This window comes from Pituophis catenifer, unplaced genomic scaffold (assembly GCF_029215685.1).
Source record: "Pituophis catenifer annectens isolate HBS135680 unplaced genomic scaffold, rPitCat1.0.hap2 SCAF_7, whole genome shotgun sequence".
Lineage (NCBI taxonomy): Eukaryota > Metazoa > Chordata > Lepidosauria > Squamata > Colubridae > Pituophis > Pituophis catenifer.
This window is the reverse complement of record NW_027256887.1, coordinates 88,421,661-88,446,018: the sequence shown is the minus strand read 5'-3', so window position 1 is coordinate 88,446,018 and position 24,358 is coordinate 88,421,661. Positions and strand designations below refer to the sequence as shown.

General features: G+C 47.2%; 1 protein-coding gene across 1 annotated transcript in view; it reads right to left on the bottom strand.

The window, feature by feature from the left end:
• Window positions 1-24,358, bottom strand: part of TNPO3 (transportin 3) — a 47,857-nt gene that overhangs the window by 18,205 nt on the left and 5,294 nt on the right. Inside the window, exons 2-11 of the mRNA XM_070947727.1 lie at window positions 18,053-18,253; window positions 15,044-15,117; window positions 13,223-13,379; window positions 11,137-11,280; window positions 8,498-8,673; window positions 6,897-7,035; window positions 5,087-5,233; window positions 4,112-4,219; window positions 3,019-3,110; window positions 1,005-1,144 (exon numbers count right to left, since the gene is read on the bottom strand). Coding sequence (XP_070803828.1) covers window positions 1,005-1,144; window positions 3,019-3,110; window positions 4,112-4,219; window positions 5,087-5,233; window positions 6,897-7,035; window positions 8,498-8,673; window positions 11,137-11,280; window positions 13,223-13,379; window positions 15,044-15,117; window positions 18,053-18,253 — 1,378 coding nt within the window. The remainder of the gene's footprint in view (window positions 1-1,004; window positions 1,145-3,018; window positions 3,111-4,111; window positions 4,220-5,086; window positions 5,234-6,896; window positions 7,036-8,497; window positions 8,674-11,136; window positions 11,281-13,222; window positions 13,380-15,043; window positions 15,118-18,052; window positions 18,254-24,358) is intronic.

The window sequence follows — 24,358 nt, the reverse complement described above, 5'->3', positions numbered from 1 at the left end:
TCCTTCTTCCATCTGTCCATCTTTTCTTCCTTCCATTCTTCCACCCCTCAGTTCATCTTTTCTTCCTTCCATCTTTTCTTTCTTCCATCCTTTCATCAATCCTTTCATCCTTCCTTTCATCCATCTTCTTCTTTCTGTTCTTCCATCCATCAATTCTCCTTCCTTCCATCCATCTTTTCTTCCTTCCATTCTTCCATCCATCCATCCATTCATCCTTCCTCCTATCCTTCCTTCTATTCCTTCCATCCATCGATCAATCAATCCATCTTTTCTTCCATCCATTCATTCCCCCTTCCTTTCATCCATCTTCTTCCTTCTATTCTTCCATCGATTCCTTCCTTCCTCCTATCCTTCCTTCTATTCCTTCCATCCATCCATCCATCTTTTCTTCCATCCACCCATTCATTCACCCTTCCTTTCATCCATCTTCTTCCTCCTATTCTTCCATCGATTCCTTCCTCCTATCCTTCCTTCTATTCCTTCCTTCCATCCATCCATCTTTTCTTCCATCCATTCATTCACCCTTCCTTTCATCCATCTTCTTCCTTCTATTCTTCCATCGATTCCTTCCTCCTATTCCTTCCATCCATCCATTCATCCATCTTCCATCCATTCATTCACCCTTCCTTTCATCCATCTTCTTCCTTCTATTCTTCCATCCATTCATCCTTCCTCCTATCCTTCCTTCTATTCCTTCCATCCATCCATCCATTTTTTCCCTTTATCCTTCCTTCCTTCCATCCATCAATATTTTCTTCCTTCTATTCTTCCATCCATCCATCCATTCATCCTTCCTTTCTTCCATTCCATCCCTCCCTCCCTGCTACCCACCCATTCACAGATTGGACCAGTCTGAAAAGGGAGGCTCTCACAGAGAGGGCTCCCACGACCAGCTAAGACAGTGTTTCTCAACCTTGGCCGCTGGACGATGTGTGGACTTCAACTCCCAGAATTCCCCAGCCAACTCACCTGCTCCCCCCCCTTTGCCTGGCCCTTCCACTCACCCAGGAAATGGGGGTTCCTGTCCACCACTTCGCTCATCTCCCCTACCAGCTCGATGCTGGTGTAGCGCACCGCCGTGTGCACAGCTTCAGGGAGGCGCACCACTCCGTCCAGTACTTCCACCAGGGTGGGGTTGTTCTCTCTGCAGTAGGGGGGGGAAGGGAGGAAGCAGGTAAATTCTGAACCCTCAAAAATAGCACAACCTGAACCCACAGGTACCCCCCAGCTTTTCCCTGGGCTCTCCAACACTTTAGGGGACCCCCGCCATATAAAGCACCCGCATCTCCCCTCCCCCTTTTCTCCCACCCGCAGGAAGCCCTCTGGATACTAGGGGCCAGGTCTGTCGGTAGAGACGTCCTCTGTCCCCACCATCTCCACTTGGGATGGCTGCAGGTAGTCCTCGACTTACGACCAGGGATGGGCTGTTGGGGGTTTATAGGGGTTCGGCAGAACCTCTAGCTAAGATTCTGTGCAGTTCGGAGAACCCTCAAATCTCACTCCTGGCTGGTCCCGCCAACCCCAGAGTCCCCAAGCGGCCCGTTTTGGATGTAGGTAAGTGCAAGGTACGCACGGAGACTCAGGGAGGGTGAAAAACGGGCCTAGCGGAAGTTCGAGAAGGCCGGAAACGGGACCGTTTCCAGCCTCCAGAGGGCCTCCGGAGCCTGGGGAGGCAGTTTTCGCCCTCCAGGAGGCTCAAGGAAAGAACTCCGGAGCCCGGGGAGGGCAAAAACGGCCCACCCTCTGCCGTGGTGCAGGAGGCCAATTAGGTCACGCCCACCACGCCCACGCCCACCCAGCAAACGGGCAAGAGATCCCCTTGCTAAAATTTTTGAAGCCCACCCCCGCTTACGACCGCTTAACGAGGGTTTGAAATTAGGACGGTTCCGGAAAAAGGTGTGTCAAGTATTTGCAAGCCATTGGCACATATATCATACAGACACTAGTGGAGGCAGAAAGTGCCCCCACCCCTATGTGGAGAGGAGGGGCTTACACTGAGTATAAAACCCCCCCTAACCTTTCCACTATGCTCTCTTTTACGTTTGTTCTCCATGAGACATGATCTTTGATAGGGGTAGTCACACACGCTGTGTGCCCCCTATCCTAATGGATATTAAGACAGCCTTTGTATATAGTTAATATGTTTTGTTATATGAATAAATACATTTATCACATTTATTCATGCATCTGCCTTTGGACTCTTCTATGCTCCTGGGTGTTTCTACGATCCCAATTTCCACAAGGTGCTTTCCAACTGATAAGCACTTTTGGCCATCATAAACTGTCACGAAACGTGAACGCGGGATCACATTTCGGGAACTTGACAGCTCGCCTTTACGACTCGTTGCAGTGTCCTGCGGTCACTTGAGTGGGATGGGTCGTGGGTTTTTTTTGTCTTATTTCTGGCACTTTCATATTTACAACCCTGGATTCGCTTAGCGGCCACGGTGATTCCATTTATAACGAACGCCGCCAAAAACGGTGGAAAAAAATCGTGCCCGGACACCTGGATGCCTCGATTTACAAGCGTTAATAACTTACAAGAGAGAAGGTGGGTTGGATACGTTCGCCGCCGCCTTGAGTTATGTATAACAAAATAATGAAGGCGGGAACAAACGAATAAATAAGTAGAAAAATAAGTCAGCAAGTAAATAAGTTGTTATACTTGTTAAGTAAGTAAATAGGTTAAAAACATTTGAAAAAGGGGGCAAGCTGGCAGCCTCCTCCCCATTAAAAGAGGCTTTTAAGAAGGGACTGGAGAGTCATTTGCCTGGAATGGTAATAGGGTCGCCTGCGAGAACTTGGGGGGGGGGGGGTTGGACTAGATGACCTCCAAGGTCCCTTCCAACTCTGTTACTGTTAAAGGAAGCCAAGCCCACTCAAGTCAGGGGGAAAAAGAGAGGCAGGGAGAGTGGGAGGTCACAATCTGGATCCAATTTATGTTATTCGTTGTTCCCTGGGAGGCCCATACAAGCACCCATGCCAGGCCCTGGCATGGCTCCCCCTCCCACTACTCACTGGTCAACGCTCTTGGCTATGGAGGCCATGATGAACAGGACGGCTTCCGTCACCTCCCAGGGAGGGTTGCCTTCTTTCAAAGTGGCGTAAAGCTGCAAAAAGAAACCGAGGGAGGAGGAGGAGGGGCAGAGGAATAATAAGAATAAGAATAAGAATAATGAGGAGAAGGAGAAGGAGGAGGAGAAGAGGAGGAAGAGGAAGGAGAAGAAGAGGAAGAGGAGGAAGAGGAAGAAGGAGGAGAAGGAGAAGGAGAAGAAGAGGAAGAGGAAGGAGAAGGAGAAGGAGAAGAAAAAGAAGGAGAAAAGGAGGAGGAGGAGAAGGAAGAGGAGAAGAAGAGGAAGAGGAAGAAGAAGAAGAGGAAGAGGAAGGAGAAGAAGAAGAAAAAGAAGAAGGAAAAAAGGAGGAGGAAGAGGAGGAGGAGGAGAAGGAAGAGGAGAAGAAGAAGGAGGAGGAGGAGGAGGAGGAGGAGGAGAAAAAGAAAAAGAAGGAGAAGGAGAAGGAGAAGAAGAAAGAAGGAGGAGGAGGAGAAGGAGAAGAAGAAGGAGAAGGAGAAGAAAAAGGAGGAGGAGAAGGAGGAGGAGGAGGAGGAGAAGAGGAGGAGGAGGAAGAAGAAGAAATACATACACTACTACACCAGTTTCTCACCTTAGGCACCAAAGCCGGCTAGGTGACTTTGGGACAATGACCGGGAGATGGTGAGTTCTAGTTTTGCCTAAGGCACCAAAGCCGACTGGGTGACTTTGGGCCAGTCACAGGGAGACGGTGAATTCTAGTTCTGCCTTGGGCATGAAAACTGGCTGGGTGACTTTGGGCCAATCACCAGGAGACGGTGAGTTCTAGTCCTGCCTTAGCCAGGAAAGCCAGCTGGGTGATTCTGGACCAATCACCAGTCCAACCCACCTCACAGGGTTGTTGTTGTGGAAAAACAGGGAGTAGGAAGGAGGATTAGGTATGTGTGCTGCCTTGAGTTACGTATATAGTAACAAAGGTGGAATAGAAATAAATAAAAACATGCTTTCTAGCTGGAAGGAAGAGCTAACGGTGGGCCCACCAGACGAACCCCATCCTGGTCCCTTTCCCTTCCGGCCCTCACCTGGGCAAAGCACTCCACGGAGCCAACCAGGAAGATCAAATCCTTGACGAGATCCGAGACTCGCATCCGGAACTCCCCAAAATCATCCGTTTCCTCGGGGATCCCTTCCTAGGATTTGGGGAGCAGGAGAGGGGGAAAAAGGATGTCACTCAGAGAGCCAACGCTGAGCAGGGCTGGGCTGAGGGATTCTGGGAGTTGGAAGTCCAGAGGTCGTATAGCCGCCACACTAGTGGCCAGTCCTCGGCTTCACAACCGAGACAACATTTCCGTCGCTAAGCGAGACAGTTGTTCAGCGAGTTTTGCGCCATTTTACGACCTTTCGTGCCAGATTTGTTCAGTGAATCACTGCAGTTGCTAAGTGAGAAACACGTTCAGTGAATCTGGCTTCCACCAAGAATCGATAAATCCACCAATAAAAATCGATAATTTTTTAACAAAAATTAAAAATTTAAATTTAAGAAATTTAAATCGGATTTTTTTTTTTTATGTTTATCCAATTTATTTTAATAAAATGCTTTTGGAGTAAAAATTTAATTCAATTCAATTTAATTAATTCAATTTATATGCCGCCTTTCTCCGAAGACTCAGGGCGGCTATCTATCTAAAGAGTGTTTTTTATTTAAGATACATTCATAATTTAGTTTATTCAGCAAGAAATGGAGTTTAGTTCTGCAGCGGGAGGCTGTATATTCTGCAATATTGGGGCTGTCGGTGAGTCAACAGCGGGCCAGAGGAAGAGCTGCTGCGGGACACAGACGACAGTTGCTCTATAAAAATGATGATTTAAACCGAATCGATTTAAACAGAGCCTCTTTTACTAGTGATTTAAATCGTGATTTAAATCGACTCGATTTAAAAATCAAATCCACCCTGCACGGAACCGTCCCGTCTTCTCGCCCTCCAACTCAGGTTAGGGACCGCCAGCCTGAGAGACGAACTGGGAGGGGTGGGGGGGGCGTGGAGGGGGGGGCTTACGTGGTCGGGGTCCAGCTGGCAGTGGCGGGCGAGGGCGTGAAGAAGCCGCTGAATGTAGGCCTTGAAGATGCTGTGAATGATGGCGTCGTCCGTCTTGTACAGGTGCTCCCCCAGCCGGTACCAGAAGTTGAAGGATATCTCGACCACCTGGGAGTCGCGAGGAGGGGGAGGGATTACAGATTAACAGAGTTGGAAGGGACCTTGGAGGTCATCTAGTCCAACCCCCCCCCACCCAAGCAGGAGACCCTACACCATTTCTGATAGATGGCAGTCCAGTCTCTTCTTGAAAGCACCCTATGATGAAGCTCCCACAACTTCCGAAGGCAACTTCTGTTCCATGGGTTGATGGTTCTCCCTGTCAGAAAATTTCTCCTTGTTTCTAGGTTGAATCTCTCCTTGGTCAATTTCCATCCATTCTTCCTTCTCTGGCCTTCGGGGGCTTTGGAAAATAGCTGGACCCCCTTCCTCCTCTCTATGGCAGCCCCTCAAATATTGGAAGATGCTCTCCTGTCTCCCCTGGTCCTTCTCTTCCCTAGACTAGCCATGCCCAGTTCCTGCAACCGTTCATCCTATGTTTGAGCCTCCAGTCCCATCATCCTGGTTGCTCTTCTCTGCACTTTTTCTAGAGTCTCAACATCTCTTTTTATAGTGTGGGGACCAAAACTGGATGCAGGATTCTAGGTGTGGCCTTACTAAGGCTTTACAGAGTGGTGTTAGTCCCTTCCTTGATCTTGATTGTATCCCTCTCTTAATGCAATTTAGGATTGTGTTGGCTTTTTTGGCCGCTGCAGCACACGGCTGGCTCATACTTTTTTTTTTTTTTTTAATTTGATTTATATGCCACCCTTCTCCGGAGACTCAGGGCGGCTTACAATGCGTTAAGCAATAGCCTTCATCCTTTTGTATATTTATACAAAGTCAGCTTATTGCCCCCACAAACTGGGTCCTCATTTCACCTACCTTAGAAAGGATGGAAGGCTGAGTCAACCTTGAGCCTTGGAGAGATTCGAACCAGCAGTAAATTGCAGGCAGCTGTGTTAATAACAGGGTGCGTAGACCACTGTGCTATCAAGGCTCTTTCTATATATATATATATATACTTAACTGGTTATCCACTAAGACCCCAAGATCCCCCTCCCAATCACTGCTATTAAGCCTGCTTTCACCCAGTTTATAAGTGTATTTTTGGGGGGGGGTTTTGCCTAAGTGTAGGACTTGACTTTTCTCTACATTGAATTTCATTTTACCTTAAAGACCATTCAAATGAAAGATATATATCGGAATGGAGAAGATGGATTGACTATATACAAAAAAAGTATCCGAACAAGAAGATGCATATAGCTTATGAATGAAATAATTTTTAAGGAGTTTATGTTTATAGTTTTTTTGAGTTATAAGGAATTAAATATTTAGGGAGAATATGAATGTAATAATTTGTTAGCATATTTTAGCTTTATGTTTGTGAATGTTATACCCTGTGCTTGTTCTGGGAAGTCTAGGGAGGTGGGGGGGAGGGGGGAAGGGGGGAGAAAATGTTTGTATTTCCTATAAAACTTTTCAATTAGAAAAAAAAGAATTTCATTTTGTTAGACAGAAAATGTTTGTATTTCCTATAAAACTTTTCAATTAAAAAAAAAAAGAATTTCATTTTGCTATCCAGTGATAGGGGGCTCCTTTTAATTTTTCCCCTCTCTTCCAGCAGAAGGCGGCAGCCTCTCCCCCCCACAACACACTCCTGAGCACCCCAAAATGTCCAAGACGGTCGCAGGTTCCACCAAGGAAGTGGAAGGTTGAGGTTGGGGCTTCCTACCTCGTACTGGGGGTGTCCCGCACAGATCAGGAGCAGCTCAATAGTCCGCAGGTCCCCCAAACCTTGGCCTGGGGTGCAAACGATTTTGTCCAGGAAGGTCTCGCAGAGTTCGGTGAAGATCCGACAGTAATTGAGGACTCTACACAAAAAACGACAGCAACAATCTCAGCGGGGATAAAAATCAGGCAGACCAAGCAATGCAATTTCTTGCAGGAATACAGGACCGTCCTCGTCTTACGACGAGCGGGGGCCGAATTTTCCATTCACGGCGAAGCGAGGCAATGAAGGTTTTTAAGGGAGCCCTGCCTGGTTTGATGCCCACGGTGGTTAAGCGAAACACTGCGGTTCTTAAGTGGATCGTGTAGTCGTTAAGCGAATTCGGCTTCTCCGCCGACTTTGGCTTTGTCCAAAGCTGGATGGGGAGATCGCTCAATGGCCAGATGCTGAAAACGGTCATAAATATATGACGGTTGTCAGGCGTCCAAATTTTGATCACGGGACCGCAGTGGGAATGCTACGACGGTTGTTAAGCGGGACAACCGGTCGCGAGTCACTTTTCTCAGTGCCGTTTAATAATTTCTCCCGATTCCAGCTTTGTATGCATGGATGTTTCTTTAGTGGGGACTACAGGTTGGGCTCAACTTACTACAGTTCACTCAGGGACCGTTCTGAGTTACGACGGCACTGAAGAAGAACGTGAGTTACGACCTTGGGAGCCTTCCTCAGAATCACGTGATCATAATTCAGAGGCTTGGCAAGTGCTTCATAGTTATGACACTTGAGGTGTCCCGGGGATCATCTGAGATCCCCTTTTGAGATCTTCTGCCGAACGATGGCAACCCAGATTCACTTAACAAATCAGCCAGCTGGCTTTCACCCATAAGGTGGGACTAGAACTCCCCGTCTCCTGGTGATTGGCCCAAAGTCACCCAGCTGGCTTTCATGCCTAAGGCCGGACTAGAACTCCCCGTCTCCTGGTGATTGGCCCAAAGTCACCCAGCCGGCTTTCTTGCCTAAGGTGGGACTAGAACTCGCTGCCTCCTGGTGATTGGCCCAAAGTCACCCAGCCGGCTTTCTTGCCTAAGGTGGGACTAGAACTCACTGTCTCCTGGTGATTGGCCCAAAGTCACCCAGCCGGCTTTCATGCCTAAGGCCGGACTAGAACTCCCCGTCTCCTGGTGATTGGCCCAAAGTCACCCAGCCGGCTTTCTTGCCTAAGGTGGGACTAGAACTCACTGTCTCCTGGTGATTGGCCCAAAGTCACCCACTCAGCTTTCATGCCTAAGGCGGGACTAGAGCTTCCCGTCTCCTGGTGATTGGCTCAAAGTGATTCAGCCGGCTTTCACGCATACCTAAGGCAGGACTAGAACTCCCCATCTCATGGTGATTGGCCCAAAGTCACCCAGTTGGCTTTAATGCCTAAGAAAGGACTAGAACTCATCGTCTCCCAGTTTCTAACTTAGTTCCTCTTGGGAACATCTCCTTGAACTGAGAATGGAAATTCAACACAGCCGCACGTCTGGCTGCCACCTGGCTGAACACCTTGCTCTCAAACTCCTCCCAGCAACAGGGACCAGGGGAAGGATGCTCCAGGTACTCACTTGTCCAAGTCCTCGCGGGCCACGGCCATGTGGTACGCCGTCTCCAGGGTCAGGACGCCCTGGAAGAGCTGCAGGGCGAGGGGCAGGTTGGTCTCCACGTTCTCGATGGCGTAGAGGGCGGAGCAGATACAGTCCGATGCGGCTTCGTGCAGGTTGGACGACGTCTTGTCCTGTTGCTGGAAAAGAGGCCACCCGGAGATCTTGCTTAATCCTCCTAGACGGATCTCTGTTAACGTTCAGCCTCCTTTTCCCACGCCCGAGTATTACCTGATTAACTGTGGTTATTCACACTTCCCTGCCACATTGGATGGAGAGGGAGGGTCACACACCTGTATCTAATCACGTGGTCAAGTGATCACATGGGGGGGGCATCAGAACTTTGAATTCAGGTCCTAACTAGCACCCAGATAGGTCAGTTGTAAGTCGAGAACTTTCTGTACCTACGCCGCTTCCAGGGTGGATAAAAATCAATGATTTTTTAAAAAAAATCAAAAAAATCAGATTTTTTTTATTTAAATCGGATTTTTTTTAATTTAAATCGGATTTTTTTTATTTTTATCGAATTTATTTTAATAAAAAACTTTTGGGGTAAAAATCTATCGTAAGATAGTTTTCTATTTAAGATACATAAATAATTTAGTGTATTCAGCATGAAACGGAGCTTAGTTATGTAGCAGGAGGCTGTATATTCTGCAACACTGGGACTATCAGTTTTATATTGGGTGAAACAAAGTTGATATTGTATATGATAACAGCAGCAACATTACTGATAGGTCATTATTGGAAAAATGAAGCTGTGCCCACCATTGAGGAATGGACTTTGAAGATGGCCAGTTTTGCAGAGATGGCGAAGATTTCAACATATCTAAAAGATCACTCACAAGAGACTTATGAATGGGAGTGGAAAAAGTGGATAGACTATGTGCAGAATAAATATCAAACTAGGAAGTATCAGATAGCTTTTAACTGAAAATGTTATATAAAGATAGAAAGATTTGATTTTTGTGAAGATGAAAAATTATATTGGGGATGGAGGGGTTCAAGTTTTATAAAAAGGGGATTTTGATTGGATTATATTCTGTGGAAGTCCGGGGGGGGAGGGGTGGGTTAGGGGGGGATGGGGATGGTTAGGGGGGGTTAGGGAGGGTTGGAGGGGGGAAAATGGGGAGAAAATGTAATTGTAAAACTTTTGCAATAAAAAAAAATTCTTAAAAAAAATTGGAAAAAAAAAACAAAAAAAAAACACTGGGACTATCGGTGAGTCAACGGTGGGTCAAAGGAGGAGCAGAGATGACAGTCGCTCTTTAAAAATTATGATTTAAATCGAGTTGATTTAATTCAAGCCTTTTTACTAGTGATTTAAATCATGATTTAAATCATGATTTAAATCCAATCCACCCTGGTTGCTTCTATCGGGGTTATGTTAAATATGGGAGTCCTTTGATCTTCTACCTGTCTCCTGACATAATGGGGAATGTTGTTGTAGAGCTGTCATAATTGCGAACAGTCGTAAGTCGAGCACCGCCTGTACTCCTCATAACCAAGCAGGCTACATTTCCACCAAGTCTCATTAGCCGGCGTACAGGTAGTCCTCGACTTACAACAGTTCATTTAGGGACTGTTCGAAGTTACAACATCACCAGAAAAAAGTGACCGATGACCGTTTTTCACACTTAGGACCGTCGTAGCACGGTTGCGTGATTTACATTCGGATGCTCGACAGCTGACTCGCGTTTACGATGGTGGCCGTATCCCCGGGGGGTCACACAACTCCCTTTTTTGCAACCTTCTGACAAGCAAAGTCAACGAGGAAACCAGATTCACTCCACAACCACGTGGCTCATTTAACAACCCGCAGCCGTTGGCTTAACAAACGCGGTGAGCAAAGTCGTAAAATGGGGCAAAACTCGCTGAACACGTTTCTCGCTCAACGACAATACTTTTTTTGGGGGGGGCTCAATTTGCGGCCGTAAGCGGAGGACGAACTCCCATTTCAAGAAAGGGGAAAAAAAAAAAAAAGGGAGGATGGGAGGGAAATCGGATCACACAAATTTTGAAAAACGAAGGTGCTTGCAAGTTGTCCTCGGTTTACGACCGTAACGGAGCATCATGCCCCAATCGCTGTCTTTAAGTTGTGACTTGACTCGGCTTTATGACAAATTTAATGACAGCGGTTTAAGCAATGCAGGGAAGGTTTTGCCGGAAAATCTGTCTCGTGAAACGTGGTCGTGTGACACCTGTCCCTCCCCCAGGACACTTCAAATGGTCCGTAAATGCGGGACGGGTGGCCCGAAGTTCGGTCAGGTGATCAAGAGGGAAAGGGAAACTGTCAGGACTTTGAATGCAGGTTTTTGACTAGCCCCCCCACCCCCAAGGCAGCTCCGTCGTAATTCTGAGCAGTCGTTAAGTGGAGGATTACCTGTCCTTAAGGCCCCCGTTTATCAGGGTGGCGTTTAATATGGCGTCTTGATCTTCTTCCTAACCGTATGCTTGACATAAAGGGGGAGATGTTCGGGGTCCTACCAGGGTTTTGCTCCCACCCCCAAGTTCCGACACCTGCACGGCGTCTTCCTCCTCGGCACTTGAGTGCCCAGCTGCCCCTCCAAGGCTTGTGAAGGGGGGACCCCCAGGACACGCACCAGAACCTCAAAAAGCAGGGAGAGCAACTTGCTGTTGGCCATGAAGTTGCTGTCCAGGACGCCCAGGTTGAACCAGCTTCCCAGGCACCGGAAGATCTTGATGAGCATCTTCTCGTCGCTCCCGGCTTTCTCCACGCAGGTCATCTGAAGGAGGGGAACAAGAGGACCGGGTTCAGGTTTCCCTCAAGGAAGGGCCACAATAGGGCACAGGGACCGGCCCACCCACCCAGGCGGTGTTTCTCAAGCTTCAAGGCTTGTGCGAGAAGGCTTCTAAGGACGGATGATGTTCCCTAGCTGGGTCAAGAAACGTCTGCAAGAAAACCATCGAGCTCAGAATCCACCAAGGACCGCACAGTTCTCCTCCTCTTCCTCCTCCTCCTCCTCCCCTTCCTTCCTTCCTTCCTTCCTTCCTTCCTTCCTTCCTTCCTTCCTTCTTTCTAGCACTGATGATATTCCCTAGTTGGGTCACGAAATGTCTGCAAGAAAACCACCGAGCTCAGAGAGAGACCACCAAGGATGCCAGTTCTCCTCCTCTTCCTCCTCCTCCCCTTCCTTCCTTTCCTTCCTTCCTTCCTTCCTTCCTTTCCTTCCTTCCTTCCTTCCTTCCTTCCTTCCTTCCTTCTAGCACTGATGATGTTCCCTAGTTGGGTAACGAAATGTCTGCAAGAAAACCACCGAGCTCAGAGAGAGACCACCAAGGATGCCACAGTTCTCCTCCTCTTCCTCCTCCTCCCCTTCCTTCCTTTCCTTCCTTCCTTCCTTCCTTCCTTCCTTCCTTCCTTCCTTCCTTCCTTCTTTCTAGCACTGATGATATTCCCTAGTTGGGTCACGAAATGTCTGCAAGAAAACCACCGAGCTCAGAGAGAGACCACCAAGGATGCCAGTTCTCCTCCTCTTCCTCCTCCTCCCCTTCCTTTCCTTCCTTCCTTTCCTTCCTTCCTTCTTTCTAGCACTGATGATGTTCCCTAGTTGGGTCACGAAATGTCTGCAAGAAAACCACCGAGCTCAGAGAGAGACCACCAAGGATCCCACAGTTCTCCTCCTCTTCCTCCTCCTCCCCTCCCTTCCTTCCTTCCTTCCTTCCTTCTTTCTAGCACTGATGATGTTCCCTAGTTGGGTCACGAAATGTCTGCAAGAAAACCACCGAGCTCAGAGAGAGACCACCAAGGATCCCACAGTTCTCCTCCTCTTCCTCCTCCTCCCCTTCCTTCCTTCCTTCCTTCTTTCTAGCACTGATGATGTTCCCTAGTTGGGTCACGAAATGTCTGCAAGGAAACCACCCAGCTCATAGAAAGACCACCAAGGATCCCACAGTTGTTATTCTCCTCCTCCTCCTCCCTGCAAACCCCCACTCTCTTCTAGCACTGAGGATGTTACCTAGTTGGGTCACGAAATGTCTGCAAGGAAACCAAACTCAGAGAGCACCCAGGACCCCTCAGTCCTCCTCTTCCTTCATCCTTCCTCCCTTTCGTTCCTTCTTCTATTTCCTCTTCCCCTCCTCCTCCTCCTCCTCCTCTCCACAAACCGCCCCTCCCTTCCAGCACTGATGATGTTACCTAGTTGGGTCAAGAAACGTCTGCAAGAAAACCATCGAACTTAGATTCCACCAAGGACCCCCCAGTCCTCCTCCTCTCCCACTCTACAAACCCCACTTCCTTCTAGCCCTGATGATGTTACCTAGGTGGGTCACGAAAGGTCTGCAAGAAAACCACCAAGTTCGGAGAACACCAAGGACCCCATAGTCCTCCTCCTCCTCCTCCTCCTCCCCTTCCTTTCTTCCTTCCTTCTTTCTAGCACTGATGATGTTACCTAGTTGGGTCAAGAAACGTCTGCAAGAAAACCATCGACCTCGGAGTCCACCAAGGACCCCACATTGCCACCCCAAGCTATAAATATTCTCCTTTATTAATCCCATCTTATGCTCAGATCAGTGGGGTTCAGCTGCACCAAGCCGCCCTCTTGATTTTATGGCTGACAAGGAACCCCGGGTTCAAATCTTCCCAACTTCCAGGCTTCTCCATGTCTCTCTCTCTCTGCAAGAAGCTACAGTTGAGCTGAGCTGTTACCCTTCCGAATCCAAACTCACCAGCAGGGAGACCACAGTGCTGGAGTAGTAGGCCAGGTCTTCGATGATCTCGGTGCGTCGGTTGGCCCCGATCCGCAAGGACCGGCTGTGAACTTCCTCGGGGAGCACCGTCAGGATCTCCAGCAGGAAGGGCAGGGATGTCACGTCGTTATTGTACCTGGGGGCCCCCCAAAAAAGGGGAGAAGATACGGAATTAGAATTTAGACTTAGAATAACTTTATTGCCGCTTTGAGTGTAGGCTAATCGGCATACATTAAAATGAAATTTTGTTGCATGCGGCTCTCAGAGGGTCACCCGCCTCCAATACATGCTACATAAGCACGACAAAATAAGTAAATAAATAAAAATAAAATAAGGATAAGGATAGGATAGGATAGGAATAGAGTAGAATAAAATAGAATAGAATAGAATAGAATAGAATAGAATAGAATAGAATAGAATAGAATAGAATAGAATAGAATAGTAGTAGAGTAGAGTAGTAGAATAGAGTAAAATAGTAGAATAGAGTAGAATAGAGTAGTAGAATAAAGTAGAGTAGTAGAATAGAGTAGAGTAGAATAGAGTAGTAGAATAGAGTAGAGTAGTAGAATAGAATAGTAGAATAGAGTAGAATAGAATAGAGTAGAGAATAGAGTAGAGTAGTAGAATAGAGTAGAATAGAATAGAGTAGAGTAGTAGAATAGAGTAGAATAGAATAGAGTAGAAGAGTAGAATAGAGTAGTAGAATAGAGTAGAGTAGAATAGAGTAGAGTAGAATAGAATAGAGTAGTAGAATAGTAGAATAGAGTAGAGTAGAATAGAGTAGAATAGAATAGAGTAGAGAATAGAGTAGTAGAATAGAGTAGAATAGAATAGAGTAGAAGAGTAGAATAGAGTAGTAGAACAGAGTAGAATAGTAGAATAGAGTAGAATAGACTAGAGTAGTAGAATAAAGTAGAATAGAGTAGAATAGAGTAGAAGAGTAGTAGAATAGAGTAGAATAGTAGAATAGAATAGTAGAATAGAGTAGAATAGAATAGAGTAGTAGAATAAAGTAGAGTAGTAGAATAGAGTAGAATAGAATAGAGTAGAAGAGTAGTAGAATAGAGTAGTAGAATAGAGTAGAATAGACTAAAGTAGAGTAGTAGAATAAAGTAGAATAGAATATAGAATAGAATAGGGTAGTAGAATAAAATAGAGTAGAATAGATTAGAATAGAGTAGAAGAGTAGTAGAATACTCTATTTTACTACTCTTCTGCTCTATTCTAGTAGAGTAGTAGTAGAGTAGAATAGTAGAATAGTAGAATAGAGTAGAATAGAATAGTAGAATAGAGTAGAGTAGAATAAAGTAGAATAGTGTAGTAGAATAGAGTAGAGTAGAGTAGAATAGAATCAACTTTATTGTCACCCTGAGCGCATGCTAATCGGTATACATTAAAACAAAATTTCGGTGCATACAGCTCTCAAAGGGTCACCCGCCTCCAACACACGCCACATAAGCATGACAAAATAAACGAACGGTTGTTAAGTCAAGAACCACCTGTATTACCCTCGCAACCAACGACTGTAATGGGCAGACTTCCATTACAGTCGTACGGTGGGGGACTACCTGTGCCGTTGAAAACAAACCCAATGCTGTCAAATCGGGAGCGGAGCAGGGAGGCTGCAATTCTTCTAAACTTCTACGTTTGGTCCACCCGGTGTGCTTGGAAACCATCCCTCCAGAAGCCACCTGCCCCCCCGCACGGATTGTACTAGGCTCACTCCTGCGAGACACAGAGGCAACCTGGGGTTTTGATCGGCTGCTTTCAGACCCGATCGGAAAAAGGGGGGAGACTTACTTTTCAACCAAGGTGTGCACGCAGCCTTTCCAGGAAGCCATCTGCAAGGCCAGGTCTGCTATGGCTAACGCCAGCTGCGTAGGGAGAGCAGGAGAGAAAGAGATCAAAGGTAGATCACAGAGAGCAGTAGCACTTAAGACTTACCGTGTTTTTCGGACTATAAGACACGTATTAGCGAACGGGCGGCGGCACCGATAGGCGGCGGCAATCCCCGCTGCCTAGAACGGCTGATTGGCACTGCACTAACCCCCCCCCCGCCGCAATATTCGCTGTGTAAGGCGCGCAGACATTTCCATCCACTTTTGAGGTGGGGGGAGTGCGTCTTATAGTCCGAAAAATACGGTATATACCACTTTACAGGGTCAGCCTCTTGCCCCAAACTATCCGAGTCCTCATTTGACCGACCTCGGAAGGACGGAAGGCTGAGTCAACCTTGAGCCACTCAGGATCGAACTCCAGGCTGTGGGCAGTGCATTCAGTCTGAATTACTGCATTCTAATCACTGCGCCACCAGGATCTATCCTTCCTTCCTTCCTTCCTTCCTTCCTTCCTTCCTTCCTTCCTTCCTTCCTTCTTTCCTTCCTTCCTTCCTTCCTTTTCCTTTCCTCCCTCCCTCCCACTTAGCACTAGCTCTTAGACTTATATACCACTTCACAGCCCACTCTAAGCGGTTTACAGAGTCAGCCTCTTGCCCCCAACCATCTGGGTCCTCATTTGACCCACCTCGGAAGGACCGAAGGCTGAGTCAACCTTGAGCCAGTTAGAATCGAACTCCAGACTGTGGGCAGTGCATTCAGTCTGCATTACTGCATTCTAATCACTGCGCCACCAGGACTCGTCCTTCCTTCCTTCCTTCCTTCCTTCCTTCCTTCCTTCCTTCCTTCCTTCCTTCCTTTCCTTTCCTTTCCTTTCCTTTCCTTTCCTTTCCTTTCCTTTCCTCCCTCCCTTCCACTTAGCACTAGCTCTTAGACTTATATACCGCTTCACAGCCCTCTCTAAGCGGTTTACAGAGTCAGCCTCTTGCCCCCAACCATCTGGGTCCTCATTTGACCCACCTCAGAAGGACGGAAGGCTGAGTCAATCTTGAGACAGTTAAGATCGAACACCTGGCTGTGGGCAGAGTTGGCCTGCAATGCTGCCCTCTAACCTCTGTGCCACCACGGCTCTTAATAGGATAAGAGGATCCCGTGCAGAGCAGATCCCCAGAATCAGATTCTTTAATCAGAATAGAGCTGGAAGGGAACTTGGAGGTCTTCTAGTCCAACCCCCGATACCAGGGGACCCTATACGATTTCGGACAAGTGGCTGCCCAGTCTCTTCTTAAAGAAACTGGACCCACAACTTCTGGTGGCAAGCTGTTCCACTGGTTAATTGTCCTCACTGTTAGGAAGTTTCTCCTTAGTTCCAAGTTGCTTCTCTCCTTGATGAGTTTCCACCCATTGCTTCTTGTCCTGCCCTCAGGTGCTTTGGAGAATAGCTTGACTCCCTCTTCTTTGGGGCAGCCCCTGAGATATTGGAAGACTGCTATCACGTCTCCCCTAGTCCTTCTCTTCATTAAACTAGACATCCCCAAATCCTGCAACCGTTCTTCATATGTTTTAATCTCCAGACCTTTAACCATCCTAGTTGCTCTTTGCACTTTTCCCAAAAGAATATGCATATACTCCATCAGGGCTCCCCAATCTGTGGGCTGCAACCCACTACCAGGCCACAGGCCTAATTGCCACCGGGCCACATAAGTGGCTGGCCGGCGTGCATGCCTCTGCGCACAAGTATGGCCCCACTTGCGCGAGCGTCATTGCGGGCAGTTGCAGCCCCTTTCGTATGTCGTCGCCGTTGCGGTGTTGGCATGCACACATACGCACCTGCCCCTCCCACAGTCATCTCCCCTTTCCCTCCTCCACCCGCTCTGCACCACCAACCTGGAAAGATTGGGGAACTCTGTACTATTAAGGTGAAGCTAAAGGTTTCCCTCGCACATTTGTGCTAGTCGTTCCCGACTCTAGGGGGCGGTGCTCATCTCCGTTTCAAAGCCGAACAGCCAGTGCTGTCCGAAGACGTCTCCGTGGTCATGTGGCCGGCATGACTCAATGCCAAAGGCGCACGGAACGCTGTTCCCTTCCCACCAAAGGTGGTCCCTATTTTTCTACTTGCATTTTTTACCTTCTTTCGAACTGCTAGGTTGGTAGAAGCCGGGACAAGTCATGGGAGCTCACCCCGTTACGCAGCACTAGGGATTCGAACCGCTGAACTACCGGCCTTTTGATCGGCAAGCTCAGCGTCTTAGCCACTGAGCCACCACGTCCCTACTTTGTACTATAGTATACGCATATTCTTATAGTACAGGGGTATCAAACTGAAGGTCTGTGGGCCAGATCCAGCCTGTGATGTGGTCAGATCCGCTCCGCGGAGACATCTTGGTCTACCCAATGCGAAGAGGAAACATGCCAGCAGTTTGGGGAGTGGCGTCAAGATGACCACACCCACCCAGTTGGCCACGCCCCCCCAAGGTCAGCCCTGATGTGACTCTCAATGAAATTGAGTTTGTTATAGTTATATGCATATTCTTGTATAGTATACGCCTATTCTTGCTGGGCAAGACCAATCACCAAGAGCCTTGATAGTACAGTGGTCTAAGCACCCTGTTATTAACACAGCTGCCTGCAATTACTGCTGGTTCGAATCTCTCCAAGGCTCAAGGTTGACTCAGCCTTCCATCCTTTCTAAGGTAGGTGAAATGAGGACCCAGTTTGTGGGGGCAATAAGCTGACTTTGTATAAAATATACAAAAGGATGAAGGCTATTGCTTAACGCATTGTAAGCCGCCCTGAGTCTCCGGAGAAGGGCGGCATATAAATCAAATTAAAAAAAAAAGAAAAATCACTGCCGGCCTGTCCAGCTCAGATTTCAGAGTGACCCACGGAAGCCCGCCAAGCAAGGCAGAAGAAGGAGGTTTGCTGGGTCTCCAAGCTGCTGCCAGAGCTAAGTGTGCCCATCAGATGCTCTCACCTGGGTGACGATGACGGGAGACATGTCTTTTAAGTTCTGGATGTGGGAAAGCAGGGAGTCGCGGAGGGAGACGTGGGAATCGGTGGGGAGCTCATAGAACGAGGTCTGGATTTTCATCTTCATGGTTTGGGCTGCGAAGTAACAGGACTCCACATCCTGCTGGATCTGTAGCAAGTGGTCGGAGATCTCCCAGGCGTGAACCTTTGGGGATGGGAGGGAGAGAGAGAGAGAGAGAGAGAGAGAAATGCCATCAGGACCCAAGAGATGAAACCACAGTCCGCATTCTCAAGTTCTTTTGAAGGACGTTCAACAAGGGATCACCCATAGTCGGCGGGGTTGGACTAGAAGACCTCTAAGGTCCTTTCCAACCCGATGAGTCTAAACCTTCCCAGATCTCCCCCAAATCCTACAGAAGTAGCGTCCTAGTGCCAGAGAGAGAGAGAGAGAGAGAGAGAGAGAGAGAGAGAGAGAGAGAGAGAGAGAGAAAAGAAGAAGAAGAAGAAGAAGAAGAAGAAGAAGAAGAAGAAGAAGAAGAAGAAGAAGAAGAAGAAGAAGAAGAAAGGGAAGGAGAGAAAGAAAGGAAATAGGGAGAATGAAGAAAAGAAAAAAGAGGAGAAAGAAAAGGAAAAGAAACATGGAGGAGGGAGGGAAGGAAGGAATGGAGAAAAGAAGAAAGGGAGGGAAGGAAAGAATGGAGAAAAGAAGAAAGGGAGGGAGAGAGGGAAGGAAGGAAGGAAGGAAGGAAGGAAGGAAGGAAGGAAGGAAGGAAGGAAGGAAGGAAGGAAGGAAGACAGACTACTTTTGCACTGATGTTCTTTTTCTCCAGCACCCATAACTGAATATTGGGGGGGGGGTCCAATGTTTGTCCCCAAAGCGTCATCACACAATGGTATCCGAGAACAGCAAAACCTGGTTGCAAATACCCAAACTAACCCACTATCTGGATGCTGCTACAGGACATTGCATGCCAAAACAACTAGACACACAGACTGTTTTTTTTTTCCTTCGTGCCCATCCCTCATGTCTATGGGTATTTGTCTACGTGTGAGACATGGTCGTAAGTCACTTATTTTTCAATTCAATTGTAACTTCGAATGGTCACTGAAAGAACTGTGGTAAGTTGAGGACTATCTGTAATGCAATATTAGAATCAGAATAGAGCTGGGAGGGACCTTGGAGGTCTTCTAGTCCAACCCCCTGCTCAGGCAGAAGACCCTACACCATTTCAGACCAATGGTTGTCCAATCTCTTCTTCAAAACCTGCAGTGTTGGAGCACCCACAACTTCTGGTGGCAAGCTGTTCCACTGGTTAATTGTCCTCACTGTCAGGAAATTTCTCCTTAGTTCTAAGTTGTTTCTCTCCTTGATTAGTTTCCATCCATTGCTTCTTGTCCGGCCTTCTGGTGCTTTGGAAAATAAATTGACCCCCTCCTCTTTGTAGTAGCACCTCAAATGCTACTATCGTGCCCCCCCCCCGTCCTTCTTTTCTCTAGACTGGCCAAACCCAAATCCTGCAACCGTTCTTCACATATTTTATTCTCCAGGCCTCTAATCATCTTAGTTGCTCTTTTCTGCACTTTTTCCAAAGTCTCAACATCTTTTTTGTAATGTGGTGGCCAAAACTGGATGCAGTAGTCCAGGTGTGGCCTTACTAAGTGTTTATAAAGCTGTACTAATACTTCATGTGATTTTGTTTCTAGGGCTCCATTTCTACAACCAAGGATTGTATTATCCGAAAATCTTTACAGACCCCTCGCATCCTGGACTTAAACTCTTCTACCCTCAAAACGAGGCTATAGAGCACTGCACACCAGAACAACCAGACACAAGGACAGTTTTTTCCCCAACGCCATCACTCTGCTAAACAAATAATTCCCTCAACACTCTCAAACTATTCACTAAGTCTGCACTACTATTAATCTTCTCATTGTTCCCACCACCCATCTCCTCCCGCTTATGACTGTAACCTGTAACCTGTTGCTGGTATCCTTACGATTTATATTGATATTGTTTCCTGATTGCTTATTTGTACCCTATGACTATCATTAAGTGTTGTACCTTATGATTCTTGACGAACGTATCTTCTCTTTTATGTACACTGAGAGCATATGCACCAAGACAAATTCCTTGTGTGTCCAATCACACTTGGCCAATAAAATTCTATTCTATTCTATTCTATTCTATTCTATTCTATTCTATTCTATTCTATTCTATTCTATTCTATTCTATTCTATTCTATTCTAATTCTATTCTATCCTAGTCCCTCTTCTCTTCTCTTCTCCTCTCCTCCTCCACTCTCCACTCCACTCCACATTTTCTTTTCTTTTCTTTTCTTTTCTTTTCTTTTCTTTTCTTTTTTTCTTTTCTATTCTATTCTATTCTATCCTAGTCCCTCTTCTCTTCTCTTCTCCTCTCCTCCTCCATTCTCCACTCCACTCCACATTTTCTTTTCTTTTCTTTTCTTTTCTATTCTATCCTATTCTATTCTATTCTATTCGTGGCCCATAGAATCACCATCGGACACGACTGAATGCATAACATCCCCATTATTATCACGCCAAGTCGGAGGTGAAGGATGGAGAACCTAATGGACCTCCAGATGTTGCTCAAGCCACAGTAACCCTCCCCTTGGCCCAGCTTCTGGGGTACAACAGCTGGAAGGCCAGGGCTTCCCAAACTCACCCTAGCTGACCACGGGAAGAGTGCAGACAGACACCCGAAAGCCGATTCTTGCTAGTCAGGCCAAGAGTGTTTCATTTTCCTTACGACTGGAAGCCAGAATCCTGAGGTAGGGCAGGGCCCTTGTCAACAACTCCTGCTTGCTCCAACAATTACGGGAGAGCCTGGCCAAGAAAATATTTATTCCCACGCTTTGGAAATGGTGGCGTAACTCAGTCTTTGGCAGGAGAAAAAAACGAACAGAATAGCAGAGTCGGAAGGGACCTCGGAGGTCCTCTAGTCCAACCCCCTGCTCAGGCAGGAAACCCTACACCCCTTCGGACAAATGGTTATCCAATCTCTTCTTAAAAACTTCCAGTGTTGGAGCATTCACAACTTCTGGAGGAAAGTCCTTCCACTAACTAATTGTTCTCACTGTCAGGAAATTTCTCCTCAGTTCTAGGTTGCTTCTCTCCTTGGTTAGTTTCCATCCATTGCTTCTTGTCCTGCCCTCGGGGGCTTTGCAGAATTGCTTGACTCCCTCTTCTTTGGGGCAGCCCCTGAGATAGTGGAAGACTGCTATCATGTCTCCCCTAATCCTTATTTTCATTAAACTAGACATACCCAGTTCCTGCAACTGTTCTTCCTATGTTTGAGCCTCCAGTCCCCTAATCCTCTTTGTTGCTCTTCTCTGCACTCTTTCTAGAGTCTCCACATCTTTTTTACATCGTGGCGACCAAAACTGGATGCAGGATTCCAAGTGTGGCCTTTCCAAGGAATTATAAAGTGGTATCAACACTTCACGTGATCTTGATTCTATCCCTCTGTTAATGCAGCTTAGAACTGTGTTGGCTTTTTTGGCAGCTGCCACACACGGCTGGCTCCTATTTAAGTGATTGTCAACTAGGACTCCAAGATCCCTCTCAGAGTTCCTACTATTGAGCCAGGGACCACCTATGTTGTACCTGTGAGTTTGGTTTTTCTTGCCTAAATGCAAGAACCTTCCTTTTTTCCCCGCTGATGAAGATCAAAAGGCACCCTTTAAACCTCAGCCCAGATCTCTGCTTGCCAATTATCTCATATTTCCAAGTGGGCTCTGCTTACCGACCATAAACACTGCGGAGAACTCAAGGCCATATTCCAAAGCTGTATTTCTCAAATTCTCCCCTTCGCAGCCCTGAAAGCCGATCCACCAGAGTCAATTTTACACCAGGTCGTGGATGAAGAGGATTAACAGGCACCCTCGAGTAAGCAGCTGCCTCGGACATCCCAAACCCATCCAGTCGGGATCCTTAACAGGGCAATGAAAATCTTTTCTTTTTAATAAACCACCAGGAATGGTGGGGGTGTTTTTTTGAGGCTGGCATCAGGCCTCTACAAGCAAGGAGGTTCGTTTGAAGAGGCATGAAAGGACTGGAACGTAATGGAGGCCAAATCTCTGTGATGGATTTTCCAAACAGTTGGCCCTACGTCTGCACCAGCGAGAGCAATCATCATTTAACACCCCGAGTCATTCATTCTGGCGAAAGCTTTCATGGTCTGTAACTTACTAAATCCGCCAAGCTTTCATTCTGAGATGATAGCATCTCTTGTGTCACTGGACGAGAAAGTAATAAACAGCCGAGATTTTCCGTGTCTCCCTTCTCTGACTTCAAGGTTTAATATTTCTCACAGAGCGATTGGGTGTCTTGGGGTCTCTCTGCCCATGTCGTGTGTGTGTGTGTGTGTGTGTGAGAGAGAGAGAGAGAAAGAGAAAGAAGGAGGAGGAGGGGAAGGAAAGGAAAGGAAAGGAGAAAGAGGGGAAGGAAGAAGGAAAAAGGAAGGGAGGGAGGAAGGGAAGGAAAGAAAGAAGGAAGGAAAGGGGGGAAGGAAGGAAGGAAACAAGGATGAGAGAAGGAAAAAGGAAGGAAAGGAAAGAGGAAGGGAGGAAGGAAAAAGGAAGGTAGAAGGAAAAAGGAAGGAAGGATGGATAAGGGAAAAAGAGGAAGGAAACAGAAGGATGAGAGAAGGAAAAAGGAAGATAGAAGGAAAAAGGAAGGAAGGAAGAATGGATAAGGGAAAAAGAGGGAGGAAACAGGAGGATGAGAGAAAGAAAAAGGAAGGTAGAAGGAAAAAGGAAGGAAGGATAAGGGAAAAAGAGGGAGGAAGCAGAAGGATGAGAGAAGGAAAAAGGAAGGAAAGGAAAGAAGAAGGGAGGGAGGTAGAAGGAAAAAAGAAGGAAAGGAAAAAGAGGACGGAAGGAAAGAAGGATGAGAGAAGGAAAAAGGAAGGAAGGAAAAAGGAAGGGAGGAAGGAAGGAAAGAAGGATGAGAGAAGGAAAAAGGGAGGGAGGGAGGGAGGCACACCTGCTCCAGCTGATACTCCATCCATCTAGTGTGGTCACAAATGCACTGATTTGTAAAGTGCAGCAGGACTCCAGTTTGTCTAACTAACTACAGTCGTCACCCATCCTGCCTCCATTTTCCTCCTCTCCTTCCCTTCCTCGTCACCTTTTCTCGCAGGAAAGCTTTTTGGGCGCAGGGACCTGTCCTGCCCAACTGTGGGAGTGGAATTGTGGCCCCGTGGAGGGACCGAGGCTCCAGAAAAGCGGGAAGAGCTGGCAAGGCCTGGGGGATTTTCAGGTCGGACCAGAGAAGAGAGCCCTGGGTGCCAAAGAGGCGCCTCCCTTCATCCCTCATCACAGCTGGAAGGTCTCACCTCCACACCTGGCTGGCGCAGAACGATGGGGGCCCTTGAGTCCAGCCTCTTTTTTGGGAGGTCGGCCCAGCCGTGAGCCCAAAGCCCCCGGAGCAGAGAAGGAAATTAAAAGTGGCCGAACCACATCGCTAAACTGCTCGGATCTTTTTTTCTTTCTTTTTTTTTTTATCTAAACTTTTTTTAAACTGCTGGGATCAAAGAGCAATTTGTGCTCGTTTTTTCCCCAGCCGAGGCTGGGTTGTTTTTTGGTTTTTTTTTTTTACGATTGCGAATTCAGTCGGCTAACGCCTCACGGGGAGGAGGGGGAAAGGAGGGTGGGTCAAAGTGCTACGAAAGGGGACGAGGCAAAAATGGTCAGGCAGAAAAATTAACCCCATGCCTGGCAGTTTTGAAACCTCGATAATCTTCCTTTGGCGCATAGCTACATATGGACACAGAGAGAGGAGGGAGAGAGAGAGACACAGAGACATGGAGAGAGAGAGACAGAGACACACAGAAAGAGAGAAAGAGACACGGAGAGAGAGAAAGAGAGAGAGACACAGAGAAAGAGACACAGAGAGAAAGAGACAGAGAGAGAGAAAGAGACAGAGAGAAAGAGACAGAGAAAGAGAGAGACACGGAGAAAGAAACACAGAGACAGAGAGAAAAAGAGAAAGAAAGAGAGAGACAGACAGAGAAAAAGAGACAGAGAGAGAGAGACGGAGAAAGAGACACACAGAAAGAGAGAAAGAGACACGGAGAGAGAGAAAAAGAGAGAGACACAGAGAGAAAGAGACAGAGAGAGAGAGAGACGGAGAAAGAGACAAAGACACAGAGACAAAGAGACAGAGAGAGAGAAAGAGACACAGAGAGAAAGAGACACAGAGAGACACAGAGAGAAAGAGAGACACGGAGAAAGAAACACAGAGACAGAGAGAGAAAGAGAAAGAAAGAGAGAGAGAGAGACACAGA